This window comes from Heloderma suspectum, chromosome 3 (assembly GCF_057233095.1).
Source record: "Heloderma suspectum isolate Gila_16-S chromosome 3, 16-S_ref, whole genome shotgun sequence".
Lineage (NCBI taxonomy): Eukaryota > Metazoa > Chordata > Lepidosauria > Squamata > Helodermatidae > Heloderma > Heloderma suspectum.
Window position 1 is genome coordinate 30,403,825 of NC_139460.1, and position 26,652 is coordinate 30,430,476.

Consider the following 26,652-nt stretch of genomic DNA (forward strand, 5'->3'; position numbering starts at 1 on the left):
GCCATGTATGTGGCAATTTGGGTTTCGTTTTATTTTTTGTCAGTAAACAGGGATGGAGGTTTACACGAGAAAAAGCTGGAAAACACACGTGTTGTGCAGTGTAATCCTATACTTATCTACCCATAAGTAAGTTCCATTGAGTTCAATGGGAATTACTCCCAGGTAAATGCGTAAAGGATTGCACTCTTAGCTGATTTTCACCTTTCATGGTTTCTGTGCACCAGGAAAAAAACATACAACACAAAGTTTGCAATCAATCATCAGTCCCCTTCTGGGTCAATTTCAGGCTTTTTTGTTCTGAAAATGAACACATTTGGGGGTCACGTGATATCTCTACAAAGCTTCTGGTGGTAGAAAATTACTTGGCCCCCATGAACAACCAGTTTACTTTACTGATGTTGTTATTCAATTCCATGACTGAACTCCATTCAAGATTTGGCAGATTTATGTGAGCTTTTATTTCCTGTAAATGGAAAAAAGCCTAGTCACACAGCATCTTCAAAAGGTATTCCAGTGCTTTGAATAGTGACCTAATCAAAGATCCTGTTAGGCTACTTTTTGGTAGATACATGTTTTGAAATCAAGAAGCAACTTGTATTCATAATAATAACACTGAACCCATAAACAGATTTAGACGTGTACAGTACTTACTTAGTAAGACTATGATTTCACCTGTCTACCAGACCATTTATGGAGTGCATAAATTTCAATAGTCTGCATAGCCTTAAAAACATGTCAAGTATTTAGATAATGAGCAATTCTGGGGAGGGATGGAGGGGGTGTTCTGTCTGTATTTTTCTTATGGGAAGAGCTAGTTGCTTTATAACATCAGATCAATAAACCATCAAGCTCAGTACAGATAACAGGCAAAAGTAGCCAGCAGTTCTCTAGATCCAGGTGATGGTCTTTCTCAAGCTCTGCTAAGTGAGATCCTATAACTGGATACTGAACCTAAGACCTTCTGCATGCAAGGCAGCTGCTCTGCCACTGAGCAATAGGCCCTTCTCAAGAACTTCAGAACAGCCATTATACAGAAAACGGCCTTATATTCAGTCATACCAACCATCATTTTACACTGCTATAAGCAACATAATCAGCAGACAAAAATGTTTTAACTGTTGATGGACTATATCCTTTGAGAGTGGGGATGAGAGATAGGATTCCCTCTCCCCGTATAAAATTCCTTACATATCCAAACATTGTCAGGGAGAAGGTTTTAGTCTTGCTTTCTTCCTGACATGCTAGATTCAAATTTGCAGAGAGTTTTTTTTTTTTAATGTAAGAGGGCATTCATACCCGTATCTGTTGTATACTTAGCATTATTTTAGGGTGCTTAAAGGCTTCACATACATTCTCAGTAATCTTTATGGGATTGGAGTTAACAGCAGGGATGCCCTCCTGGGGAGATCCCGCCAAGCCCCACCCCTCTGGAGGAAACCCAGGAGGCTCTGTGGGGTGGATTGGAGAGCCTGGCAGGAGGGGCGTTCTGCACCCCTGCTGCAGTGGCTGAGTATGAGCTGAGGAGTCCCCGATTGAAATCTCACTTCAGCCATAAGCTCACTAGAATGAGCTTGGCCATCCCCTGTGCTCTCAGCACCAGCTTCGCCTGTACAATGTAGATAAGTGGTTCCCCAACTTGGCTCCTGAGATGTGGCTGGTCTATAACTCCCATCATCCCTAACCATTCACCATGTTGGATGGGGATGATGGAAGTTATAGCTCAACATCTGGGGACTTAAGGTTTGGAACCAATGATGTAGATAATACTGACCTACCATAGAGGGTTGTTGTGAGGAAAATAAAGTTAAATTATGTGGAGTGCTTTTTACACTTGAAAGTAATAACTGCTAAGTATTATTACAATGTACCATGACAACATAAACACTGCATATAACTGATGTGCAGAAAAACTCAAGAGGACACAGCCTGATGGAGAGTGTTTCATGCTGTTATAAATTCTCAGATCCGGTTTTAAAAGGTACATGTAGCAACTTGTGGAGGAAACAGAGTGAAGAAAGGTGTCTAAGGCTGCAATCCTGTAAATACTTACTTGGGTGTAAGTCCTATTAAACACAATAGGGCTTACTTGTTCTGAGTAGACATATAAAGGTTTGCGCTGTAAATATTTCTTCATGCTAGATTTCACAGCTTTAAATGTTATTAAAAGTCTTGCATCACTCTTGCAACAAGCTAAGCTTGATACCATTTGGCACATTTTACTTATAGCTCTTCCCTTGAAGGCTTTTTCCTGTGGCAGTCACAGATTGAAGTCCTGTCATCAGGCTGAGGTACAAATTCCATTCCATCCCGTATTTCAGGTTTACTGGCTTGACGTTCAGCATATTTCTGAAATATGTAAATTGTAAGGAACTGAAACAGCAGGCTATTCAAAACAAAAACAGTTCTCTCCTTCTGCCAACCTTCTCTTTGGCCATTATTCCTAACACTGTAGAAACCTTACTAGGTTTTCTTTGGAACACCTGCTGCACACTTAGGCTGCAAGCATAAGCACACATACTAGGCAGTTAGCAGCACTGAGCCCAAAATAACTTACTTCTGAGTAAATTTGCTTAGGCTTTTTTGCTATTGGGTTAAAACGCTCCCAGAGTTTCCTGGTCATGTTTTTAAGGCACAGTTTTTAGCACCAACTGCAGCAGTGTGACATCACACACACACACACACACACACACACACACACACACACACAATCTCTATACAAGGACTGTGTTGCTGATATTCTCACACACATAAACCCAAGTTTAATAGGTTGGGTATGTTCTCAGTATTGTAATATCCAATAATTTTCATGTCAAATGTGAGTGCAAAGCTGTTGCCAATTAAATTCAGTTAAGATGATAGATTGTATGCAGAGCTATATATATTCTGCAATTAATTTTATAACTAAGATGAACTGCTGTACCATGGTAACCTGGGGCAAGGTGGGAGAAGACTGTAGGTTTGATTTTTTTAACTGTCCACACACAGGAAAACAGCAGATCAGGGAGAATTGTTCTCTCTGATGCACTAAGGGGGCAATCCTATTGGAATGCCTGTCAGCCTCCAAACTCAGAGGCTGACGGGCATTCTATGCAGAGTGGGAGGAGTGCAGAGGCAATCTTGGCCTCTGCACTCCTGCTCTGCTTTTTCATCCATCTATCTGGGGCTCTGCTGAGCGGATGGAAAGGAGGCTGGAAAGGCTGGACAATTCTTCGTAAGCTGGCTCCTTCAGTGTCCTCCCCACCCACAGAACCACCCCCTTTCCCTCCTCTCCAAGGTTGCTTTTGGACCTTGGAGAGGCAGCCAGCATGATTCTGTCTGTGTTGGATGCGAGGGGGGAGCTCGGACTCCTGAGTCCAAGGTCAGAGTGCTCTCTCCAACCTCAGATTCAGGAATTCAGATTCAAACTATCCTATGGCCCCCCAGACGCTGTCTAGGGGCCATAGGGTTGCTCTCCAAATTACTTTATGTGGGATTTTTTTTCATATGAGGGAACATTCAAACATGCAGCTCCCCCACCTGTAGGCTAAAGTGGTACAGTCCAGGAACAGCTCTTGATTCTGGTAAATGAATAAACTATCCTTCTACTGACTGGAAGTTTGGCACAAGCCCTTGTACCTAATGTCAAAAAGGTGATACTGAGTCAGACCATCAACCCATCTAGCTTGATATTGTCTATGATGACTGGCAGCAGCTCTCCAGCATTTCAGACAGGTGTTTTTTCCAGCACTATTGGGAGATGCCGGGGATTAAGCCGGGAACTTTCTGCGTTGAAAGCATGACCTCTATCACTGAGCTAGGGACCTTCCCATCACCCTGGCTTCCTATGTGGCAGGTGAGAATTCCACCACTGAACCACCAAAATGTTGTGGTTCAATTGTGCAGGGATAAGATGTATCCTTTGGAAGTGATATGGGGAGAAGACACATAGTGGCTCTGCCAGTGGTGGCTGTTGAAATCAGGTCCTTGTGCAGGGGAAGGAGCCTCCCCACAAAGAACAAAATTATATTGTACAAATGTGGGTTTTCATGGCAATGCAGGACTGATTCACACTGTATTACTTTTTTCCCCCTGCATAGAAAAAAAGCAATGCTTTAGGAAAATTTGAAATGCCTGGGCAGATTAACAGATGTGAAACCATGACATATAACCATGCTGGGAAGCCTACTTGGCTATGGCTTCCTAGTGGGAGCACTCTGTGGGTGTACTCCCTGTAGAATCATCAGATGTGATTATCTACATCAGCAGTGCAAAACCTCAGGCCCTGGGGTCAAATCTGGCCCTACTGGGGTCAAAATCTGGCCCTCCAGGTCCCAATCTGTTTCTCCAGATGGTCCGTCCCTTCACCTGGCCCCATCTCTTTCCCCCAACCACCAATTGTTTGGTAGTTTCCTGGCTTTTGTACATTTCCCTACCTCATTCCATATTCTGAAAGGTTGAAATGCCTCTCCAAGATTAGTTACTGGCAGTGAGGGTTTTAAAATAAATGTGCTGGTATTTTTGGTCCTTCCTCTTTTGCCTTCAGCACCTCCCACTACTGGACTGTGGTCCCCAAGAGTTTCTATGAAATGGAATTCAGTTCTTGGGCTGAAAGAAGCTGGGCACCCTGATCTTCATGTAGATTTTTTGAATTAGTTAATATAATTACTATAAGCAACACAGAGTTGCTTATATAAGCTATGAAGACCTCGTCATCAAAAGCAAGCCAAGCCACTCTGAGTGGCTTACCAGAAAGTCCCTATTTTTGTATGGGCTCTTCGACCTCTATAAAGCTGTGAGCTTTCAAATTTCATGGGGGGAAAAAGGAATGACAGTTGACAAATCAGTTTGTCAATCACAGTAGCTCAATATTTGCCAGACATCTAAGGCATGAGACAATGGCCCAGTTAAGATGTAACAAGAAACCATGGCTTCCTGCATTGTGAACAATCTGCAGTAAGCCTCATGCTCACCCCTCCCTGTTCCACCTCCTTTGTGCCTGCGAGGTGGTGGTCAAAAGCTTCTACTTCGCATTTTAAACCAATCACACTTGCCTGTGACATCCAGACTTGGGCACTGTAGTTTGTTTAAACCATGATTTGTAGTTTAAACCATAGTTTCAGAGCTTGGTTTGTTCTGAAACTATGGTTTAAACAAACCACACAGTATCCCAAGTTTGAAAGTCACTGGGAACCAAGGTTAATTTAAAATTGTCAGCAGATGCTTCCAGTCTCTTTCTCTGGCATGCTCACGAGCCCAAGGCTGCTCATGCTCCTTATGAGCCCAAAGCTTGCTCCAGCTTGTTTATGTGGCCAAAAACCATGGTTTCCTGTTACATTTGAAGCGTATCATAAAATTACAGCAAAGTTCATAGGGAAGAGAGTGGTAAAGTACAATATATAGTTCAAAGCAGTAAGAGCTAGAATGAAACCTGGACTAACCTGGAATACTTTGAAATAATAGCAGTAAAACCTGTGAGGCTGCAGTAATCCTCTTGCAGCTACTTGCCCTTCCTTAGCCATTTTTCTGACTTCTTCATCATTTTCCTGAGAATGAGGAAAGGAACAATGTATAATAGAATAATCAAGGAGTCAAGTCATTCTGTTCCCTTCCGATCTGATTGTGCTCAGTGAGAAGGGTTACTCGGATTTTCAGCAAGTGCAGAAATGTTATGCTATGGGCAGCTACTGTACATTGAACTATATTGTATTATATTGTACACTGTAAGATAATGCAATGTTAATTCCAGTTTTTTGTATTTATTCCTGCACTTTCAAAGCTTCTATGGTATTAGTCACTCGAGAGCAGTCAATTGCAATTTTGTACAATTAAAGAGGGGCGTTTCTTAATTTCAGGACACTGTAGCCTATGGTCCAAGCCATACTTAAGCGCACAGACAGGTTTGACATCTCTCGCACAGATTTGGTTACTTAGACCACGGAACTGTAATTGTCTTCTTCCACCCATATAATCATTACTATTAATGTGCCATGAAGCTTATGAAAAGACCCATCCTTGCTAATACAAGGAAATATGGTTTACAAGATATAGAATAGCACAATTATGGATTTATTTGTACTTAGTCATTCCAAGGCTATGTTTCAAAGTTCCCAGTGACTGGGTTTGGACAACATGCTGTGGCTTGTCATGGATTGTGGCGCCTCCAGGCACTAGATTGCATATGCAACCCCCACTTGAGTTATTGTGCCATGCGAACTTGGCAAACGTGAGTTATATGAGGGTTAAATAACCCTTGCATTACCCTAAAACAGGCCATGCTTGCCAGGTTCACACAACATGACAACCCCTGAGCAAGGGTTGCATATTCAAAATGATAGCGGCATGCATGAACAGCCCCAGTGTCCTTTATTTGGATTAGAACTTTTGGAACTGCAATATTTTAAAATGGAGCGGCAGTATTTTAAAATGTGTCTCTTTTGATCTATTATTTGGTTTAGAAACTGAGACATCACAATTGTACTGTTAAGAGTTTAGAAACTTCCCACCTCAGTTCTGTGGTATTACAGAGCAGTACTCCATCTAAATGGAATCTTCATAGTTTGTATTATGTAACCGCATCATTTGCCATTTAAAAAAATCAGGTCTGGAAGCTCCCAAATCTTGGGTGCAGAATAAATTATGCAAACGTAGTCTTGTACAAAAATACTTAGCTTGCAATGTTGTGCACCGAAGTCCACTTCCTATCTTCTCTCATGGCAGAGGTGGGATAAGATATTTGTACTCCAGTTTTTTTTCACAACTGTTTGCAACTAGCAATAAGATGATGGGGAAAATGGTCCAGTGGTTTATATTTCTGCCTTTCATTTATAGGATGGGGTTGGGCTCGATGGTCTTATAGGCCCCTTCCAACCCTATTATTCTATGATTACCTTGGCCCATTTTATTTTTTCTAGCAAGTCTTCTAAGTTCCTTTTAACTGGAACATAATGCTTCCATGGTGCCAGCTCCATATAAAAGTGCTCGTAGTATTGTGAGGCCTGCTTGATCACAAGACTGTCACCCAGTAAGAGGTATGGGAATCTGTAGGCTGCAACAGTGCCATCCACGCTCACTTGATATTTGTACTGTGGAAAGAGAAAGGAGAAGGACAGCAGCATAAACAACATGTGTTTTGGCCTGGAGCCCAAAATGCTGCATAGGGAATTCCAGCATGCACAATGGGGCTTTGCAAGCTCTCCTTCAAACTGCAGCTAGCAGGAACACCTGAAACGCTGGGAACCTGTGGGAACAGCTGCTGATAGAACACTGAGGAAGTTAGATCAGAACAGGGATTCAGGGGAACCTCAGTGTATGCAAGGGAAGCTCTTGGGGTGAGTGGGTTGGACCATTTGGGACAGAGGCTGGCTCAGTGGCAAAGCACATACGTTTCATGCACAAGGTCCCGAGTTCAATCTCTGACATCTCGTTAAAAGGATAAAGTGGAAAGATCAGATGGGATAGATCTCTGCCAGAGACCCTGGAGAGCTGCTGCCAGCCGGAGTTGGCAATGCTGGGTGTTACTGAGAAGCTCAGCCATGTAGTCTGTATTTTGTTGGCTTCACCCTAGCTAACACCTTGTGTAATATTTCTTCTGGGAAACGCTGCATGGACAGGAGGCTCATGGCACCTTGGAGCAAGAGGATCCTGATGTTAGTAAATTAGGCTACATGCCTTTACTGTAATTGAAGTTCACTGACCTCTGTGTCCTCTACTATAATGTAATTAAAGGAGTTGCCCTGCTGTTGTATGCAAAGCTTGGGAACTCCGATACAGGCAAATGTCTTCCTGACTGCCAAGTCACCACCCCAGCCAGATAACCCATGAGAGTGTCTTTAAATTGGCTGATCTAGAGCCTTGGCAGGGGACATGGTTCAATCTTGAAGCATCCTCACCCCAAGATAGATCAGCAGGTTAAAATGCTACCTAGGCAAACACTGTGGTACCCTTTGTTCTGTACACCTCTACCTAACCGTCTCACTAAGTATGGCTTTTGTAATGGTTAGTCTGCTTTAATTCAATCAAATTGACAGGAACCTCCTTGAGGTTCCCTTTCATTCCTCAGAGTCAAGCTACTGATTCTTTTCTTCTGCCCCATCCTTCATTTGTTTGAAGTCAGTAACTACCCTTCAGTTCAGGCACCCAGTGCTTGTGTGCGCTTTGTCTGTGGGACCCAGCGTGCACAAAGACCCCCTATCATGCAACTCCAAGAAGTGCCTGGGGTTCAATTGTCTCACATCCTGTTCCTTGTTATCCTTCCTAGCACTTTCCTTCCCCTGTTCTGGTGCCTAGCCCACCTTTCCAGAGCCAGAGCTTTTCCTTGCTCTCCTCGCTGTCTTGTTTGCCCACAGAGATTCACTGCCTTGCTTGCCCAGATCAACCTGTCACCTTGTCGTCCCAGTTAGAGCTTCACCCATTGTGGCTTTTAGCCAGCTTCCTTTGCATGGCAGAGTCCAATCACACTGTGAGCTCTATTCTTCTCCTTAGGACACCCACACGCCTCCTGTTTTGGATATCTGACCACACCCTTGAGGCTGCTGAGCTGTTGCAAGCCTCTCAGAATCCTAGGAGCCATGACTCGCAGGAGGTTGTGCAACTGTTTATGTGTTGCTGACTCTAAGCCCAGTGGCTTACCCACTCACTGGGCAAGCTGAGACCCTCGGGCATTGGGCTAAGGATTTTCAGGGCCTCATGCCAGGTGCAACCACATACCTACACTCTTAACTTAGTTTCCCGTCCTTGCTTCTCTCCCCTTTGTTCCCTTGGCTCTCTCCATGTTTGTTTTTCTCAGATTAGTCAGGGTCCAAGGAGACCTTGTTTTAGACTCTCCATTCCAGATCCTTATTTTTTTGTAATCAGGTTAATTTGTGAACAAAAGCCTGTAGACCAGATGGTAGCCTGTGCCGGTTGTGAGTTTCTAACCAGCAAGTGAGGTATTTTGGATTCCCCTTACTTTGAAACAAGTACAATAAACTTGCTTTGATTTGATTTCTTCCTCTCCTAAAATCACTCTAAAGCTATCCATTTTGCTCCCCATGTGGTCTATCCTATGCCATTAAAACTTGAGGAAACCCATTGCATGTTGTTCAGTCGTTAAGTCGTGTCCGACTCTTCATGACCCCATGGACCATAGCACGCCAGGCCTTCCTGTCCTCCGCTGTCTCCCGGAGTGTGCTCAAGTTCATATTCGTTGCATCGGTGATGCTATCTAGCCATCTCATCCTCTGCCATCCCCTTCTCCTTTTGCCTTCAATCTTTCCCAGCATCAGGGTCTTTTCCAGGGAGTTTTCTCTTTGCATTAGGTGGCCAAAATATTTGCGCTTCAGCTTCAGTATCTGTCCTTCCAATGAGCAGTCAGGGTTGATTTCCTTTAGGATGGACTGATTTGACCTCCCTGCAGTCCAGGGGACTCGTAAGAGTCTTCTCCAGCACCACAGTTTGAAAGCATTGATTCTTTGGCGCTCAGCCTTCCTTATAGTCCAGCTCTCACAGCCATACATTACTACTGGGAAAACCATAGCTCTGATGATATGAACCTTTGTCGGCAAGGTGATGTCTCTGCTTCTGACTATGCTGTCTAGGTTTGCCATAGCTTTCCTCCCAAGGAGCAAGCATCTTTTAATTTCATGGCTACAGTCGCTGTCTGCGGTGATCTTGGAGGCCAAGAAAATAAAATCTGTCACTGCTTCCATTTCTTCCCCTTCTATATGCCAGGACGTGATGGGGCCAGAGACCATGATCTTATTTTTTTAATGTTGAGTTTCAAACCACCTTTTGCACTCTCCACTTTCACCCTCAACAAGAGGCTCTTTAGATCCTCTTCGCTTTCAGCCATTATCGTCTGCGTATCCGAGGTTATTGATAATTCTCCCGGCAATCTTAATTCCGACCTGTGATTCATCCAACCCGGCGTTTCTCATGATGTACTCTGCATATAAGTTAAATAAGCAGGGCGACAATATACAGCCTTGTCATACTGCTTTCCCAATTTTGAACCAATCGGTTGTTCCATGTCCGGTTCTTACTGTTGCTTCTTGACCCTTGTACAGGTTTCTCAGGAGACAGGTAAGGTAGTCTGGTACTCCCATCTCTTTAAGAATTTGCCACAGTTTGTTGTGATCCACACAATGAAAGGCTTTAGAGTAGTCAATGAAGCAGAAATAGACGTTTTTCTGGAATTCTCTTGCTTTCTCCATGATCCAGCAAATGTTGGCGATTTGATCTCTAGTTCCTCTGCCTCTTTGGAACCCAGCTTGTACTTCCGGTCGTTCTCGGTTCACATACTGCTGAAGCCTAGCTTGTAGGATTTTGAGCATAACCTTGCTGGCATGTGAAATGAGCGCAATTGTACGGTAGTTCGAACACTCTTTAGCATTGCCCTTCTTTGGAATTGGAATGTAAACTGACCTTTTCCAGTCTTGTGGCCACTGTTGAGTGTTCCAAATTTGTTGGCATATTGAGTGCAGCACTTTAACAGCATCGTCTTTTAGGATTTTAAATAGCTCAGCTGGAATACTGTCATCTCCGCTAGCTTTGTTATTAGTAATGCTTCCTAAGGCCCACTTGATTTCACTCTCTCAAGTTCAGTGACTGCACTATCATGGCTATCAGGGACATTCAGATCTTTCCTGTGTAGTTCTTCTGTGTATTCTTTCCACCTCTTCTTAATCTCATCTGCTTCTGTTAGGTCCCTGCCTTCTTTGTCCTTTATCATGCCCATCTTTGCACAAAATGTTCCCTTGAGATCTTCGATTTTCTTGAAGAGATCTCTAGTCTTTCCCATTCTATTGTTTTCCTCGATTTCTTTGCATTGTTCATTTAAGAAGGCCTTCTTGTCTCTCCTTGTTATTCTCTAGAATTCTGCATTCAGTTGGATAGATCTTCCCCTTTCTCCCTTGCTTTTCGCTTCCCTTCTTTCCTCAGCTACTTGTAAAGCCTCATCAGTCAGCCACTTGGCTTTCTTGCATTTCTTTTTCTTTGGGATGGATTGAGTTGTTGCCTCCTGAACAATGTTACAGACCTCTGTCCATAGTTCCTCAGGCACTCTGTCTATCAGGTCTAATCCCTTGAATCTATTCCTCACCTCCACTGTATATTCATCAGGGATATGATTTAGGTCAGACCTGAATGGTTTAGTGGTTTTCCCCACGTTCTTCAATTTAAGCCGAAATTTTGCAACAAGAAGCTCATGATCTGAGCCACAGTCAGCTCCAGGTCTTGTTTTGACTGACTGTATAGAGCTTCTCCATCTTTGGCTGCAAAGTACATAATCTGATTTTGATATTGACCATCTGGTGACGTCCATGTGTAGAGTTACCTCTTGTGCTGTTGGAAAAGAGTGTTTGCTATGATCAGCGTGTTCTCTTGGCAAAACTCGATTAGCCTTTGTCCTGCTTCATTTTGTACACCAAGGCCATGCTTGCCTGTTATCCCGGTGATTTCTTGACTTCCTACTTTAGCATTCCATTCCCCTGTGATGAAGAGGACATCTTTTTTTGGTGTTAGTTCTAGAAGGTGTTGTAGGTCTTCATAGAACCGATCAACCTCAGCTTCTTCAGCCTCAGTGGTTGGGGCATAGACTTGAATTACTGTGATGTTGAATGGTTTGCCTTGGATTCATACTGAGATCATTCTATCGTTTTTGAGATTGTACCCCAGTACTGCTTTTCCCACCCTTTTATTGACTATGAGTGCTACTCCATTTCTTCTAAGGGATTCTTGCCCACAGTAGTAGATATAATGGTCACCTGAATTAAATTCGCCCATGCTTGTCCATTTTAGTTTGCTGATTCCCAAAATGTCGATGTTCAATCTTGCCATCTCATGTTTGACCACCTCCAGCTTACCTTGATTCATTGATCTTACATTCCAGGTTCCTAAACAATATTGTTCTTTACAGCATCAGATTTTCTTTTCACCACCAGACACATCCATAGCTGAGTATCCTTTTGGCTTTGGCCCAGCTGCTTCACTCTTTCTGGCGCTACTTCGAAATTCCCTCTGCTCCTCCCCAGTAGTATATTGGACACCTTCCAACCTGAGGGGCTCATCTTCTGGCGTCATATCTTTTAGCCTTGTGATACGTTCCATGGGGTTTTCTTGGCAAGAATACTGGAGTGGGTTGCCATTTCCTTCTCCAGTGGACCACAATCTCCGCCATGACCTGTCCGTCTTGGGTGGCCCTGCACGGCATAGCTTATGGCTTCACTGAGTTACGCGAGCCCCTTCGCCACAACAAGGCGAAGGTGACCCATTTCATAGAGCCTCCCAAGCCCTACCCCACATTTTCCCTTGTGCCCTTCCCGTTCCTTATTTAGTGAACTCTAATTGTGTCCTTCTGTCTTTCTCTATTATTGCTAGTAGAAATAGTCTGCCAAGCTAGTGGTAGGGACTGGTAAAATAGCCTTTTTTCTGTATATATTTATGATAAAATAAAAGCTGTGTTTTTTCTTATAATCTTTGTCAGTGGGCTAATTTCCACATTTTGTTGAAGTACAGTGCAGAATCTACTGTGTGCACACACAACGCCTCTGCAAAAGATCCCTATACTTCCAGGTTAGTCAGTTACACGTGTACACATGCTGAGTTCACATGCACACGTGAATGAAGACATTCAATAACATGAGATAGATGCATCCCATGTGTACAATCTCAGGTGTGATGATGGCACATGCATGTATTTTGATGTATTTAAACAGGAAAACACTACAGAGCAGGGATTCCCGAGGCATGTTCATTCCCAAGAGAGCTTTGGCTATTGGGCCGTATAGAAATAATAAAAAAAGATATACGCAAATATGCAGCAAAATACACAAACACAGGTCGCACATTAAGCCATAAATTACAATTGCTTTCCAGGTAGGAATTTTCATAATGTTGAACTGGCCCTCAAACAGAGCTTAAAGGAAAAACAAAAAACAAAGAAATCTGTCTGTCTACTTGTGGGGTTAACAAGCACTGACTAAGACAGATGACATACCTTAAAGAAGTCAAAGAACCCCATCAATGGAGCTTTTCCCAACTCCTTCTCCTTTTCTCTGAAGAATAAGTAACCTGTTATTCCAGCATCCAGCAGTTCTGGGTTTTCCTTGGAGAGCTGCACCAGCCGAAGACGTTCTTCCCGGCTGTCTCGACCTCTGAAAAATCCTTGTTCAGTTTTGTTGTGCCACACAGGTCCTGGAATTAACAGATTTTACAATAAAAGGGTGGGGGAGACAGAATTCTTGAAATCTTAATGCTTGAGCTTTAAAAAGCTCATAAATTTATAAATTTATTAGGAAGCAGAGTGGTTTTCACAGAAACAGCACATTTATTAGGAAGCAGAGTGATTTTCACAGAAAAACTGAAATGTGAAAGAATTATGCTGTTAAGGGTGCAACCCCATCCAGATATTCAACAACCTCCGAAACTGAAGGCTGCTGACTATCCTATGCAGGGTAGTTGGAGCATGGAGGGGATCCTCTCCTCCTTGTTCCGGCCATGCTGCGTTTTTGCCTAGATGGGTGATTTCGCCTGCCTAGGTGCCCCTTCGGGGAGCGGGAGGCAAGGGGCCTGGAGACCTGATAGGAAGCAGCATAAAGCAGCTTCCACAGTCTCCTCCCCTCCCTGCTCCTGGGACCGCCCCCTTTTCCCCATCTCCACGTTCTGTTTCCAAGCGTGGAGATGTAGCCGGCATGGAGAGAACTGTGCCAGCTATGAGAGGGATGGGGAGCACAGTTTCTGGGAACGGTTCCCAGAAACCAAACAAATCTATGGCCCTCTAGACAGTGTCTAGTGGCCACAGGATTGCTCCCTAAGGATACCAGGTGGGACCTGTGATTGCAAGTTAGGTGTGCGCAGACATATGTGAAACAAGAGCTGCTCCACTCTGGAAACCCCCACCCCCCATGTTGTTATCACACATAAAATCTTTTGAAGACTGAGCTCAGGGAAACAAGTTTTACAAGTTTGAACTAGAAGAGGTTGTGCAGAGCGCTGACTAAATGGACACCTGTGATATCACCAAGCACCTTCCTGGAGCAGTTTTCAGCTTCAAAACAAACTGGCCCTTCTTGGGCAAGGGGGGAAAAATCAGATATCGTATGATGGTTTTAAATGTATGATTCTATAATCAGCACTTAGAACAACCAAAGCAAAACTGAGAAGGAAATCTGTGTTCACTGCAGAGGCAGGAATGTGTATTCTTTGAAGAGCAAAGACAGAAGGAAAATGGGCTGATTTGTGACTCCTATTTTCATATACATCTGTATGCACCCTGCTATATTTCTGTTCAGATGCATAGGCCTTCCTAACCTGGTGACCTCCAGATGTTTTGGACTTCAATTCCCAACAGCCCCAGCCAGCACAGCCAATACTCAGGAATGCTGGGAGCTGCAGTCCAAAACATCTAGAGGGCACCGAGTTAGGGATAGGGGGTTTGGATCAAGGCACCCCATAAATCCCTGACAGACAGGTAATACCAGACAGGAAAGAAGTCAGCAACCCAGCCCAAATAATGCATGTTGTGTTCTCGTAAAATTATGTCCAGTTAAACTGATAGGCAGCCAAGTGGGAATGAAGAATCCAGACTTCATATCAAGAGGAAAGAAAGGAAATACTGTTCCTAATTGGTCAAGGCCTATATATCTAACACCCCTGGCTTAAATTGCCAGAGATAAATACAAAGATGCAAGCTATTATCTGAAGGGCAACACAGCTCACACATTCCCATTAAATTTGTGCTCTTTCCAGCTGGAAGCAAGAAATATTCCTGAACTCATAATTAAGTCCTTATGCCCTTCAAAGCCTTCATGGAGGGGAGAGGATATCTCTGAAGTCACAGCAACAGCATTTCCACAGAGCAAGGCTGCCATTAGTTAAAAAAATGGGAGAATCCCAAGATTATGACTCCGAAATAGGGTGTGGGTGTTCTTGGCTGTGTATGCTTACACTCTGCACTGCATACCTATACACTCATTGAGCTGGCCTAGCTTGCTCTAGAGCAGCCTTCCCCAACCTGGTGTCCTCCAGATGTTTTAGACATCCAACTGCCAGCACCCTCAGCCAGCATGGGCAATGGTCAGGAATTCTGGGAGCTGTAGTCCAAAATATCTGGAGGGCACCAGGTTGGGGAATACTACCATAGAGGATTGAAATATGGTAGGTTGAAGATCTAACCATTTTTGATTTAGAGCTACTGTAACAGGCAGAATGCTAGATTTGAGGCTCCTTCACACTGAGCTTTTATCCTGCGATTGAGATTGCTCCTTCATGGAAGTTTGCAGGCTCTTTACATAACGCTGTGACCATTCAAGGCATCTCCTGCACTAAATGCCCTTTTTGTTCCATTTTTAAACAGATTGCAGATAATGAGCTATCAAATAACCCCGTTGTGTTCCGCTTGAGTTTCCTCTGTGAAGAGTAAAAGCAGCGAGAAGCGAGATCAATGAAAGATAATGGAAGACTTAGATACGGGGAGAAGGAGTGGGAAAGGGGGGCGGGGCAGAAGGAAGCACGTGAAAATGGGAGTCATGATCCTGCATTTAAAACAGAAGCAGAAAGCCCCATTTTAAATGCAGGATTTTAGGCTGGTGTAGAGTTGTCCTTCGACTAGGCCATGAATGGGCAATCCGGTCTGCAGACAATGTGACCCGAAGTCCCTCTACCCACTTTCCAGCTGATTTGCGTGCTGCCCAGCTGTTTAGCGCTGGAAGCAGCTGAGGAGCATGCCCATTGTTTGCTCTTCAGGTGTTTCCAGTGCTAATCAGTTTGGCGGTGGGGAGGGGGATCCCTACGGGCTGAGATTCAGGGAAAGGAAGAGAAAGGGGAGTTGGGTGAGGGGATGGCTGTATTTATGAGCAACAATGATTGGAAAGAAGGCTGTGTGTGTGTGTGTGTGTGTGTGTGAGAGAGAGAGAGAGAGAGAGAGAGGAGAGCCCAAGCCCTACCCGCTACCAACTTTAGCCTCACCCACTGCCAACATGTGGCCCCAACCTGCCAATAGCTCTTGGGGGCAAAAAGGTTGTCTATCCCTGGACTAGACAGACCTGGCTTCAAATCCCTATTCAGCTATGAAACTCAGTGAGCATCCTTGAGTGAGTCATTATTTCTCAGCCTAACCTGGCCTGCAGTTGGTTGTGAAGATAAACTGGGATAAATGCATGCGATCTGGAACATCTTGGATGAGAGACAGAACAGAAATATGGTAAATAATATTCTGAATGTCCTAAGTGACTTGAAGACCTCATGTTTGCCCCTCAGAAATTACAATTTTGCAGTCAATATCCTTTTTCTTAGATCCAATAAGTTTGTTAAAACCAGTCTCCACTAATCAGCAAAAGTTCCAAGAGCTATTCCCCCTCCATTTGAAGAAACACATAGATCTCCTTTTACCTGTGTTTCCTTGAATAGACAGGAGGTCGTTTGTGACGCCACGCAGAGTTTCAAGGGTTGAGTGGGTGATATCATAGGTTGGAAGCACTATGTCTGCTGAATCCATAGACCCACACCATGAAATGATAGGTAGGGGTCCAGGGGTGTCATTTGCCTTCCGATGCTCAACAGGCCAATCCGCAACATTAAGATAAAACTCTACATCAGGGAGGCGAACCTAAAACAAAACAATGAACCTTTATAGGCCATGCTGTGCAACTATCCGTAGTCTCACTTCAGCTTTCATGAGACTTGGGGCCTGTTGAGCAATCCACTCCGAACTGGCTGTGTGTGGAGGTCATTAGGGATACATGTCACGGCCATCCAGCAGCCACCCCAGAGCTTAACGTGGAAAAAAACGGATTCCCTGAGACTGCTTATAGTCCGATGCTTTTCCTTAATTCGGCTTGTCTGCGCTTCTGTTGTGGTGCACACCAACCCTCTGCATTTACTCCAGTGTGTTAGCCCTGCCCAGAGGTGTGCCTTACACTGTGACCCCAGTCAAGGGGTGTTTCCCCAATGTTTTCCCTGCCTGCATTCCCCTGATGTTTCTGCCATTTCCCCGCTGTCCACCAGAGTTGTTTTTTTTTAAGTAAAGGATTAAACCAAAACAGCGCTTTAGCGCTATGTCGCAAACCAGAAGTAAACACTCCCCATTCACCAGCCACCAACTGCATCGATGCTGGACATTTAAAGTTGTTACTCTATCAGGGGCTAAGGCTTACACTACTAAAAGAACCATAGGGTGAGGTATTCCTGGCCAGATTGCAGTTCTAGAGGTAGTTACTGCAGAATCCACAGCTGTGCATTTAGAAGGCATCACTATCACTTGACAGCGAAAAAAGCCCCAGTTCTCCAGCAGCACCTTTACCCCTCCTCTCTCGCTATCTCATAACACATTTCTTCCATCAATATGCATACCCCCATGTCACTATCTCGCTATCATTCTGTCAATCGCAAAATAGCACTAACATGCATTTGTGCTATTGTACGATAGTGATATTGCACAATAGTGCATTAGTTCAGGAATTCCTGCTAACTCCTGTTGTGGTCAATGAGGCTTGTTTCCGAAAGTGCACTATCATGCATTTGCGCTATTGCGCAATAGTGCATTTATTCAGGGATGCCTGCTAATGTGGAACTCAGAGGGAATACAGAGGGAAAGGAAAATAAAATGGGTGGAATCAGGCATAGGTCAGGGAAGTGTACTCAGAAGTAACTCCTGTTGTGGTCAATGAGGCTTGTTTCCGAATTTACTGAGATTGCCATTAAGCCAAAAACACCAAGTACACCCAGGGTGCATCATGTATTCATCTGGTGAAAGGCATAGTAACTCCCCTAATGGCTGTGAAGCACTGTTACCAAAGCTGCGTGTCTCTGCTGTTTGGTTCAAGGCTTTTTGGGAGTAATTAATGCCAGCTTCAATTCTTTGCATCATTGCCTAACCACAGGGGCAGGAAAAAGGGGAGTAGAGCCTGGAGGGGGGAGCCTCTCTTATTGGTTGAGCAGCCCTTGCCAGCCTGATGATGTTCACTTCCAATCCACCCACCCCACCCGGAAGTATGTTTCTGTCAGTGACTTATAATGGTGCGATACAGTCCTTCATGGAGCCCTGCGCGGAGTCATGCCGATTCCATGAAAAATCCGGTATTCCTTAGCTTACTTCACCCTTCCGTTGTTGTGGAGACACAGCCCTGGCCACTAACAATCAATATAAATGTTATACGTCATCAAACTCCTCCATATGTAAAAAGGCCATCTAGGAACTATTATTATTTCTTTGCTACATTTATATCCCACCTTTTCCTGCAAGGAGCCAAAGATAATCCTCCTCCTCTCGACTTTATTCTCACAACAGTCCTGTGAGGTAGGTTAGGCTGAGAATCAGTGACTGGCCCAAAGTCATTCAGTGAGCTTCTTGGCCGAGTGGGAACTGGAACCTGAGTCTCCTGGGTCTAACCATTACACCACACAAGCTATTATTACTACTAGAAGTGCAGACCCACAAAGTTTTATTGTCTGTGAATGTTGCTCTACTTTTTGTTGTTATATCCCATCCCCAAAGAAATGAATTTTTGCCTTAATTTTGTTTTCATAATATATTTACAAAAGAGAAAAAAGAAAAACATTTTGAAAACAGAAAATTAAAAATGGAAGTTTTTAAAAATGGAGAAACTTGCTAGATTCCTGTATACATTCAATATTTGGTTGCACAAATATAAATATACTATGTAGTTAAGCTCCATCTATCTTTCCTTGCCCTGACCCAACTAAGGAGACTCATATGTGGAAGCAGGCTTCCCTTCCCCTATCACTTGCTGGCTCAAGAGCCAGAGGCTAAACTTGATACACATTCAGATGAGCACTACTTTGTTTTCAATGTGCATTCCACTGTAGGTGGAGAAGCACACCTGATTTCCCCCTTCTGCCCATGGTGGCTCCCTGCATATGGCAAAGAATAAATCTGAAGCTGCCATTCTGCTTGCCTGAGAAAATTAGAGGGCCTAATTTTTAGAGGGTGAGGGCCCTTGCAACTGTGACTTTGTTTAAAAAAACATTTTGCTTAATTTCAGAAATAATGGTTTCTGATCAAAGGATGTTGCTTATGCAAATAAACCCCTTCAGTGGATCTCTGTTGTGTGGGTTTTCTACATTTGTAAACAGGTATACTAACATAGCTGTGTATAAGTATATGTAGGAATATACCTTCCTTGCCAACGATAGCAACATTTCATCTGAAAACATTTTGAAGTCAGTGTACTTCCCCAAGGACCGACGATAAATGCGATTACTGAGGACAGCGTAATGAACAATGGCTCCCATCTTTTGGCCAAACCTTGGTGGGACTTCATTAAACATCTGCTGAAGGTCGATGCTAGGAAATGCAGTGAAGTCTTCGGTAACCTGAGGTTCCTCTGATGGGCATGAAAGACTTTTCTCCCAAACCTGAGCATCTTCTTCTGGACATTCACAATATTCATGATAAACTGGACCTGAAAAGGACAAAGAACTACTAATATATGATGTTTGGAATAGAGTTCCAACTCTATGATCTGTGTAAATGGAGGTTCTTTTCCATAAGCGACTGTAGTCTTTGATTTCCAAGCAACAATTAACCATATGAGACTTTAAGGGAGCAATCCTATGGGGATAGGCGGCCGCCTCTAAACTCAGATGCATGAAAGGAGGAATGCGGAGGGGATCATCTCCTCCACATTCTAGCCACCCTGCATTTGTGGCTAGATGGCCGACTTTGGCTGCCTAGCTGCGAGGCATTGGAGTGCGGGGTGGGGAGGCCAGATGACACATAGGAAGTGTCGTACCGGCACTTCTGCACTCCCCGCCCCTGGGAACGCCCCCTTTTGCCCCGCTCCACACTGCTCTTGAGAGCACAGAGATGATCCGTGCCGCTTACGAGATGGCAGGGGAGGGAATGGGGAGGCGGTTCTCTGGGAACCGACCAATCCTATGGCTGTCTAGCCACTGTCTAGCAGCCATAGGATTGCACCCTAAGTCACATTGAAAAGAGCCCTAGCAGTGCTGATTCTAAGTGTTCACAATTATTCATCCACAACTTAAAATAATGACTTTAGCAGGATTGGGACACTAGCCAATTGATTTGATAATGTCAACTATTATAAAATATTCTATGAAGTCAATCATGTCCTTGAGTAAGAGATAGTATTACCTCCACTAAGACACTGAACTGCAGACCCGAAGGTCGGCAGGACAGCAGTTTGAGACCTGAGTGCTGCGTGACGGAGTGAGCTCCCGTCTTCAGTCCCAGCTTCTGCCAACCTAGCAGTTTGAAAGCAAGAAATTGCAAGTAGATAAATAGGTACCACTTCGGCAGGAAAGGTAACAGTGTTCTGTGCATCTCGGTGTTCAGTCATGCCAGCCACATGACCACGGAAGCGTCTTCGGACAGCACTGGCTCTTCGGCTTAGAAATGGAGATGAGCACCACACACTAGAGTCGGACATGACTGGTTGGGGACACCTTTACCTTTTTACTCTTTAAATTGTATAGATCAGCCTTACCTAACCTGGTGTCCCCTAGATGTGCCATGATGGAAGCTGTTGTCCAATACATCTGAAGGGCACCAGGTTGGTATACTTGACTTTGTATTTCTTTGGTTTAAACTTATCTTGCTGATCTAAATCTGTGTGATTCAAAAAAGGGAGTCATTTTCAGGAAAACTATGTTTCTTTTGAAAGTTGCTGGCATAAGATTCGTTAATTTCTTTATGACCACACACACACTGTCCTAACATATATATGCCCAGTGCATTTACAGGAGGTTTCTTTTGCAACAACCGACTGAGCAATGCCATAAAATTAGGAAAACGAACAACACTACCTTACCTTTCAAGATATAGGGAGACTGAGCTACATGTGCATCCCCATAAAGAATCTCCACCTTTAACCCTCCCATGACACTTCCATACATCCGATATCGCATGAGAAAGGATCCATCATTCCTGTCTAGAAGCTTAGGGACATGAATTTGGATAACTTCTTTCCAGGAGATGGGTTTGATTGTCACTCTAAATTGTGTACTTCCTAAAAAAAGAAGAAAATAGAAATAACTTTAGACAGTAAACATTACTTGGCTTAACTGGTATTCAGTAGCATATTGCCTTTGAGAATGGAGGCTCCTTACAGCCATCATGTCTAATAGCCATTGATAGAACTATTCTCCATGAAATTGTCTAACCCCCCTTTAAAGATACCTAAACCAGGAGCCATCACCACATCCTGTGACAGCAAATTGTATCGATTATGCATACTTCCTTTTTCTGTCCTGCTGCCAATCAATTTCATTGGATTACCCCTAAATTCTAAGATTATGAGAGAGCAGAAGAAAATGTCTCCTGAGAATATGACTGTGCAAAATAGGTGAAGTTATTATATCAGTTGGAGTAAGTTCTCAAGGCCATTAGAACACTCGATCTGTTCTTTGGTTGATTCATTGTGCAGAAATGTCTAAAACAGGGCAGAGCCAAAAAAAATCTTGTTTGGTTTCTTTCCATCAGGCCATCTTATTTTTAAAAGCTTTTGAGAAATTCTGTCAAAGTTCTTTCAGTAATACAATGTTTCTGCAGCAGATGCCATGGGTGTTCACATATGTCTTAAATTAACACTCATGCCTTCAGCCATATATAAAGTGTTGTAGGCCTTTTGTTAAAGGACCCCTATGGAGTCTGGCAGAGCTGGGGGCACCTTCACTATGCTGCCAAGCCCTGCTGCTGTGTTAGGAAAAGAGAGATGAGTCAAAAATGTTGATGGGTCAGGTAAGCATCTTCTTTCAAAATACTCTAGGTCAAATTGAAAAAAAGTCAAACTTTCAAAATTTTAACTATGCTCTAGTCTGAAGTGTTACGACATTTGTGATTCAGACATGCTCTGATTATGAGCATAAGAGCCGTGGTGGATCAGGCCAGGCGTCCATCTAGTCCAGCATTCTGTTCACACAGCGGCCAACTGGATGCCTGTGGGAAGGCCACAAGTAGGGCATGAGTGCAATAGCACCCTCCTGTTCATGTTCCCCAGCAACCGGTGTACATAGGCGTACTGGAGGCGGCATATAGCCATCATGACAAGTAGCTATGGATAGCCTTATCCTCCATGAGTTTGTCTAATCTGCTTTTAAAGCCATCCACATTGGTAGCTATCACTACATCTTCTGATTCAAGTACAATTTTCAATATATGCAATAATAAATATACTTACTTTGTGCCTCTGAGCAATAGGCACCTTCCCCTCTTCCTAATAAAGACTGCAGTTTAAACAGAGCTACATGCACTATTCAATTCTATGTAAAACAGAAAAGCCACAGAATGGGATATTGGCTGCAGAGTATAGCAAACTGCACCCGCAGAATCAGTCTTAATGTAAACAAGAAATCAAAGAGATGAAGACAAAAAAGAGGCACCTCAGGCTATGCTATGCTATGATCTCAACATAAACAAAGTAAAGAACCCAAGCAGAAATCTGAAGAGGAGATATGAATATTTGCGGGTTGATGGACGAACATACAGAAGCTTTGCAACCTCCAGCTGAAGTGTTGTAAATGTAAGTTGCAAGTCAAGTTTTACATTGCCAATGCAAATAAGGTTCAGGAAGTCATTTAGAATTAATGGAGTGTGCTTATGGATTGAAGAAACAGAAATGAGATGGTTTAACAGCACAAAACTTGCCGGCGAAAAATGGTCAAATACTTAACAGTCAATAAAGGAAAACAGAAGTGACACATCTAACTACAGACCTGTTGGTTAGACAGAGAAGAAAACAGAAAATAAGATGGAACACCGCTTCTCCAAAGACAGGTCACAACATACTCCACTAATATCCTTTTTCAAGAACTACTCCTTGGAACAGCTACAGGAACTATGAAGAGTATTGATTTTTTAAAAGTTGGATAAATGTGCTGTATGTTTTTTTATTATTAATCTGAACAAAACGCCTCTTATTGTGGCTATGATGTCACTGGCAATGGCACAGGTGGAGATGCTCTTACAGAAGTGCAAGGACTGACTCTATAACCTGCACAAAGATGTCTGGAGTGCAATTCACCCTCTGCGTGGGCTTCCTGAACAGCAGTGACTTATAATATATGGTTTGCCCTCTGTACTTCCCTAGAGCTGCTTACGTGGTGACCTCATCCCTGGAGATTGGGGGCTCAGTTCCCTTTGCTGCATGGGAGGGTACCTGTGTGTTGTATAGATGTAGCGTCTTGCTGTGGAAACAAGTTCCATAGTTATTGCTTGTTGCATTGTTGAAACTTGTGAACTGGCTGTGGAGCTATTTGGGCCCATGCACTGGGAGCAGACAGCATCGTCTTTTGAGTTAAAATTTGTTTTCTATGCATAGCATGGCAAGCCAGCACAGGAAGCAGTCTTGATCCTGGTGCTGTGGAAAGATGAAAACTGGTGTCACCGCTCTTACATCCTTCCCATGCTGCATCCCTTCTCATTCCCTTTCTTTGCACCAGTATGCAGTTCCAGCCCTGTGCAGCCACAGCAGTGCCCAGCGGGAACAATGGTGTGGCAAATCAAGTGCACATAGGTACAATCCTGTCCACTCATACATTTCTTGAAGCAGATAAAATGGGCTGCTCTCCTTACAGCTCACAAGATATTACCATAGCCTTCTGCAGTTTACTGCTTTGTTAGGGATGTCAGAGAATTCCGCCACGGATCTCAGGGAGATTCTGAGATTCTGCCCCCAAAATCAGTGGCAGAACGGTCTGCCACCCCCCTGGGACGAGACTTATCTGGGGCGGATCTTCCTGGTGGCGGCGGCTCCGGTGGTGGCTGCGGTTCGGCGGCGGCGGCCGGTCTTCTGACCGGCTGCTGCCGCCGCCATTTCCAGTAAAAAAAAAAAACGTGATAGGCTACGTAAAGATTTACGTAGCCTACACCTTGATAGGCTATGTAAATCTTTATGTAGCCTATCACGGCTGACTTAAAAAACAACAACGCATGTACGCAAATGGTGGCACCCATGGGCGCCGCCATTTGCGTTCCTTATTTTGGCATGTCTTAGTCTACGTAAACATTTACGTAGACTAAGACGGCAAAAATAAGGGGAACGCAAATACCGTAGACGCTACGCTATTTGCGTTCCCCTTATTTTCGCCGTCTTAGTCTATGTAAATGTTTATGTAGACAAAGACGTGCCAAAATAAGGAACGCAAATGGGTGCTGCCATTTGTGTACGCGCGTTTGTTTTTTTTTACTCAGCCATGATAGGCTACGTAAAGATTTACGTAACCTATCATGGCTGACTGCAGGGACGCAAACGGCAGCGGCTACGGCCGCCGCCATTTGCGTCCCTGCTAGTCAGCGGCCGGATGTCCGGCTGTTGGCGGACCCGGCCGGCGGCTCTGCAGAATTGCTGCGGAGCACAGCCGGCCGGCCAGGATTCCGGGGGGGGGGGGGGAGGAACGGAGCGCCCCCCCCGGCGAGGATTCCGGTGGGAGGGACGGAACGCCTCCCCCCACACCATCAGCATAATCCCCGAAAGGTAAGTGATTTTCGCACATCCCTATGCTTGGGTGGCCTGGCAATAAAGATTCAAGCTCCACTTGCTGGCAAGTCAGGCCTATTTTGCTCCGCTCCCTTTGATGATGCACCACAACGCCTCAGGATGTGGCAGGCTATTAGCTTGCTTGTCATTTTTAGTTTTCATCTTGAACTTCAATTTGAAAGGATGTGAAAGATATTGCTCCTATTTTGCTCTTGGCCAACCACCTCTTTTCATTCATTCTTTCATTTTCTTCCTGCTGTCTTTACCTGCAATTGCATATGTATCAACCATCAACCCTGCCTGGTGACCCTGAAAATAGCTTTGTCAGCCCTGAACATTGTGACTGGTTCGCACAATCACCGCTGTCCAGTCAGGCTTATTTAAGCCACAATGAGCAGCGGCACCAACTTACATATTCAAGCCCCAACCATGGCTAGTTGTGTCATCTGAACCCCAGCGGCAGGGGTTGTTTGAGGGTTAAACCCATGATCTGTCGCAGTTATTTGAGTGTTGTTTAACCCACAAACAACCCCTGCTGCCTGGGTTCAGATGACACAAAAGTATGGCAGCACCCCACTGGGGGTTAAATATTCAAAATGGCCACCCACACACGCTGCAGTGATCATGCAAACCAGTATGTCTAACCAACCGGTCTGTAGTTAGATGTGTCAGTTCTCAACCCTTAATTTCCATCCCATTGCTTTCAATGGAGGTGGGGGAAATAGAAAAGATCTATCAAGCTGAGAAAGCCACACACACCTCCTATGCTGGCTGGAGCATGCTTCCACCCTGCAACTTTGGCCTGGTCTAACAGCTGAAACAGCTGTACCACTTCAGAGTACAGATGAGGGGCACCAGGAAAACAAAACAAAAAACACCACTCCCTGCCCTTCAAAAAAACCCCTAGATAAGCAAGCACAGACTGGCAAATTCATTCTGTCATAAGCTTCCGTGGACACTGTCCACTAAGCTAGAACGGTTCTAGCTGAGCACAATTCCTCCTGGTCTAGGTTTCGATTTGCAGGGACCATCTTTGCGTCGTTGTTTTTAGGTGTTGCCGCTGCTTTTTTTCAAAGGGAAGTGCTCGACATGTGATAGGCCTGTCCCACCTGCTGTCTGAGGCGGCAACCATCCCTTCTGCCGCCTCAGTCGGCTGTGTGTGTGTAAAACAGGCCTGGGGCTGGGCTAGGCGAGACCTCCCCGGCGTCCCGTGGCCCAGCCAGCCAGCCAGCCGCCTCCGGGAGAGCTCAGCCAAAACGACAGACCAGGCGCCGGGCGCTGCCTGGCCAACCGGGGCGAGCCCGAAGCTCCCCTTGCAGCGAGCTCCCGAGAAGCGAGAGGAGAGCGGCGGCGGCGGCGGCGGCGGCTGCGCCCAGTACCTGGCGGCAGGGAGCGCGTGAAGTTGCGTCCGTCGCTGCTGGCTGCCTGGATGTAGAAGTACCGGACGGGCAGGGTGGGCTCGCCGCGCAGGCCGGGCCCCCAAGCCAGGCTCCGCGCCGCGCTGACGGTGGCCGCCGACGGAGGCTCCGCAGCAGCTGCTTCGGAGGGGCTCTGCGGAGAGGCCAAGGCGGCGGCAGCTCCCAGCAGCAGCAGCAGCAGCCCTCGCATTCTTTGCTGCAGCCACAAAAAGCCCCCGCCTCGGTGTGCGTGCAACGTTAAAACAAAGGGTTAAGGGGGGGGGGCTCGCTCCGGCGTCAGCCCTAGTTCACGTCCCAAGAAATTAATACATTCCTGGAAACTTTCCCCCCTCTTTTGGGGGAGTGGGGGTGGAAGAGAGATCGAGTGGCTGAGTTTGATTGGGGGAGGCGATGGCCAATCATGGGGGGCGGCGACATCCCTTTCCCACTCCGAGCGCAGGCCCGAGCGCGGGCACTGCCGCCTTCTCAGCCCCGCTGGGTGGGAAGAAGGCCGCGTCGTGCGGACAGCATCCCGTGGGAAGCGACGTTTCCTCTGCCCCCGCCCGCAGGGAAGGCGCCAAGCTCTTGAGGGCCTGCGGGCGAGCCCTCCTCAGCGGGCCTCCTCCCCAGGGAGTCTGCCTTCTCCCAGTCATTGTCACCAGCGATGGATGCTGGTGGCTCCAATTTCCGTTTACAAGAGCCCCCAGGAGTTGCTTCTCTAATTGAGAATGCTGGATCAGACCAAGGCGCCATGTAGTCCAGATTCTGTTCACACAGTGGCCAACCAGCTGCCCATGGGAAACCCTCTTCACCATTGTAACCTGCTTGTTCACCTGCCTCTC

General features: G+C 45.1%; 1 protein-coding gene across 1 annotated transcript; it reads right to left on the reverse strand.

Annotated features, from left to right (window-relative positions):
- Positions 1-26,370, reverse strand: POGLUT3 (protein O-glucosyltransferase 3). The gene is made up of 8 exons (XM_084842736.1): positions 25,793-26,370; positions 20,748-20,945; positions 19,090-19,376; positions 16,345-16,561; positions 12,953-13,149; positions 6,867-7,061; positions 5,418-5,522; positions 1-2,346 (listed from the first exon to the last, which is right to left on the reverse strand). The coding sequence occupies exons 1-8, from the start codon at positions 26,019-26,021 to the stop codon at positions 2,221-2,223; spliced, it is 1,554 nt and encodes a 517-aa protein (XP_084698862.1). The 5' UTR covers positions 26,022-26,370; the 3' UTR covers positions 1-2,220.
- Between the last annotated feature and the right edge of the window lie 282 nt (positions 26,371-26,652).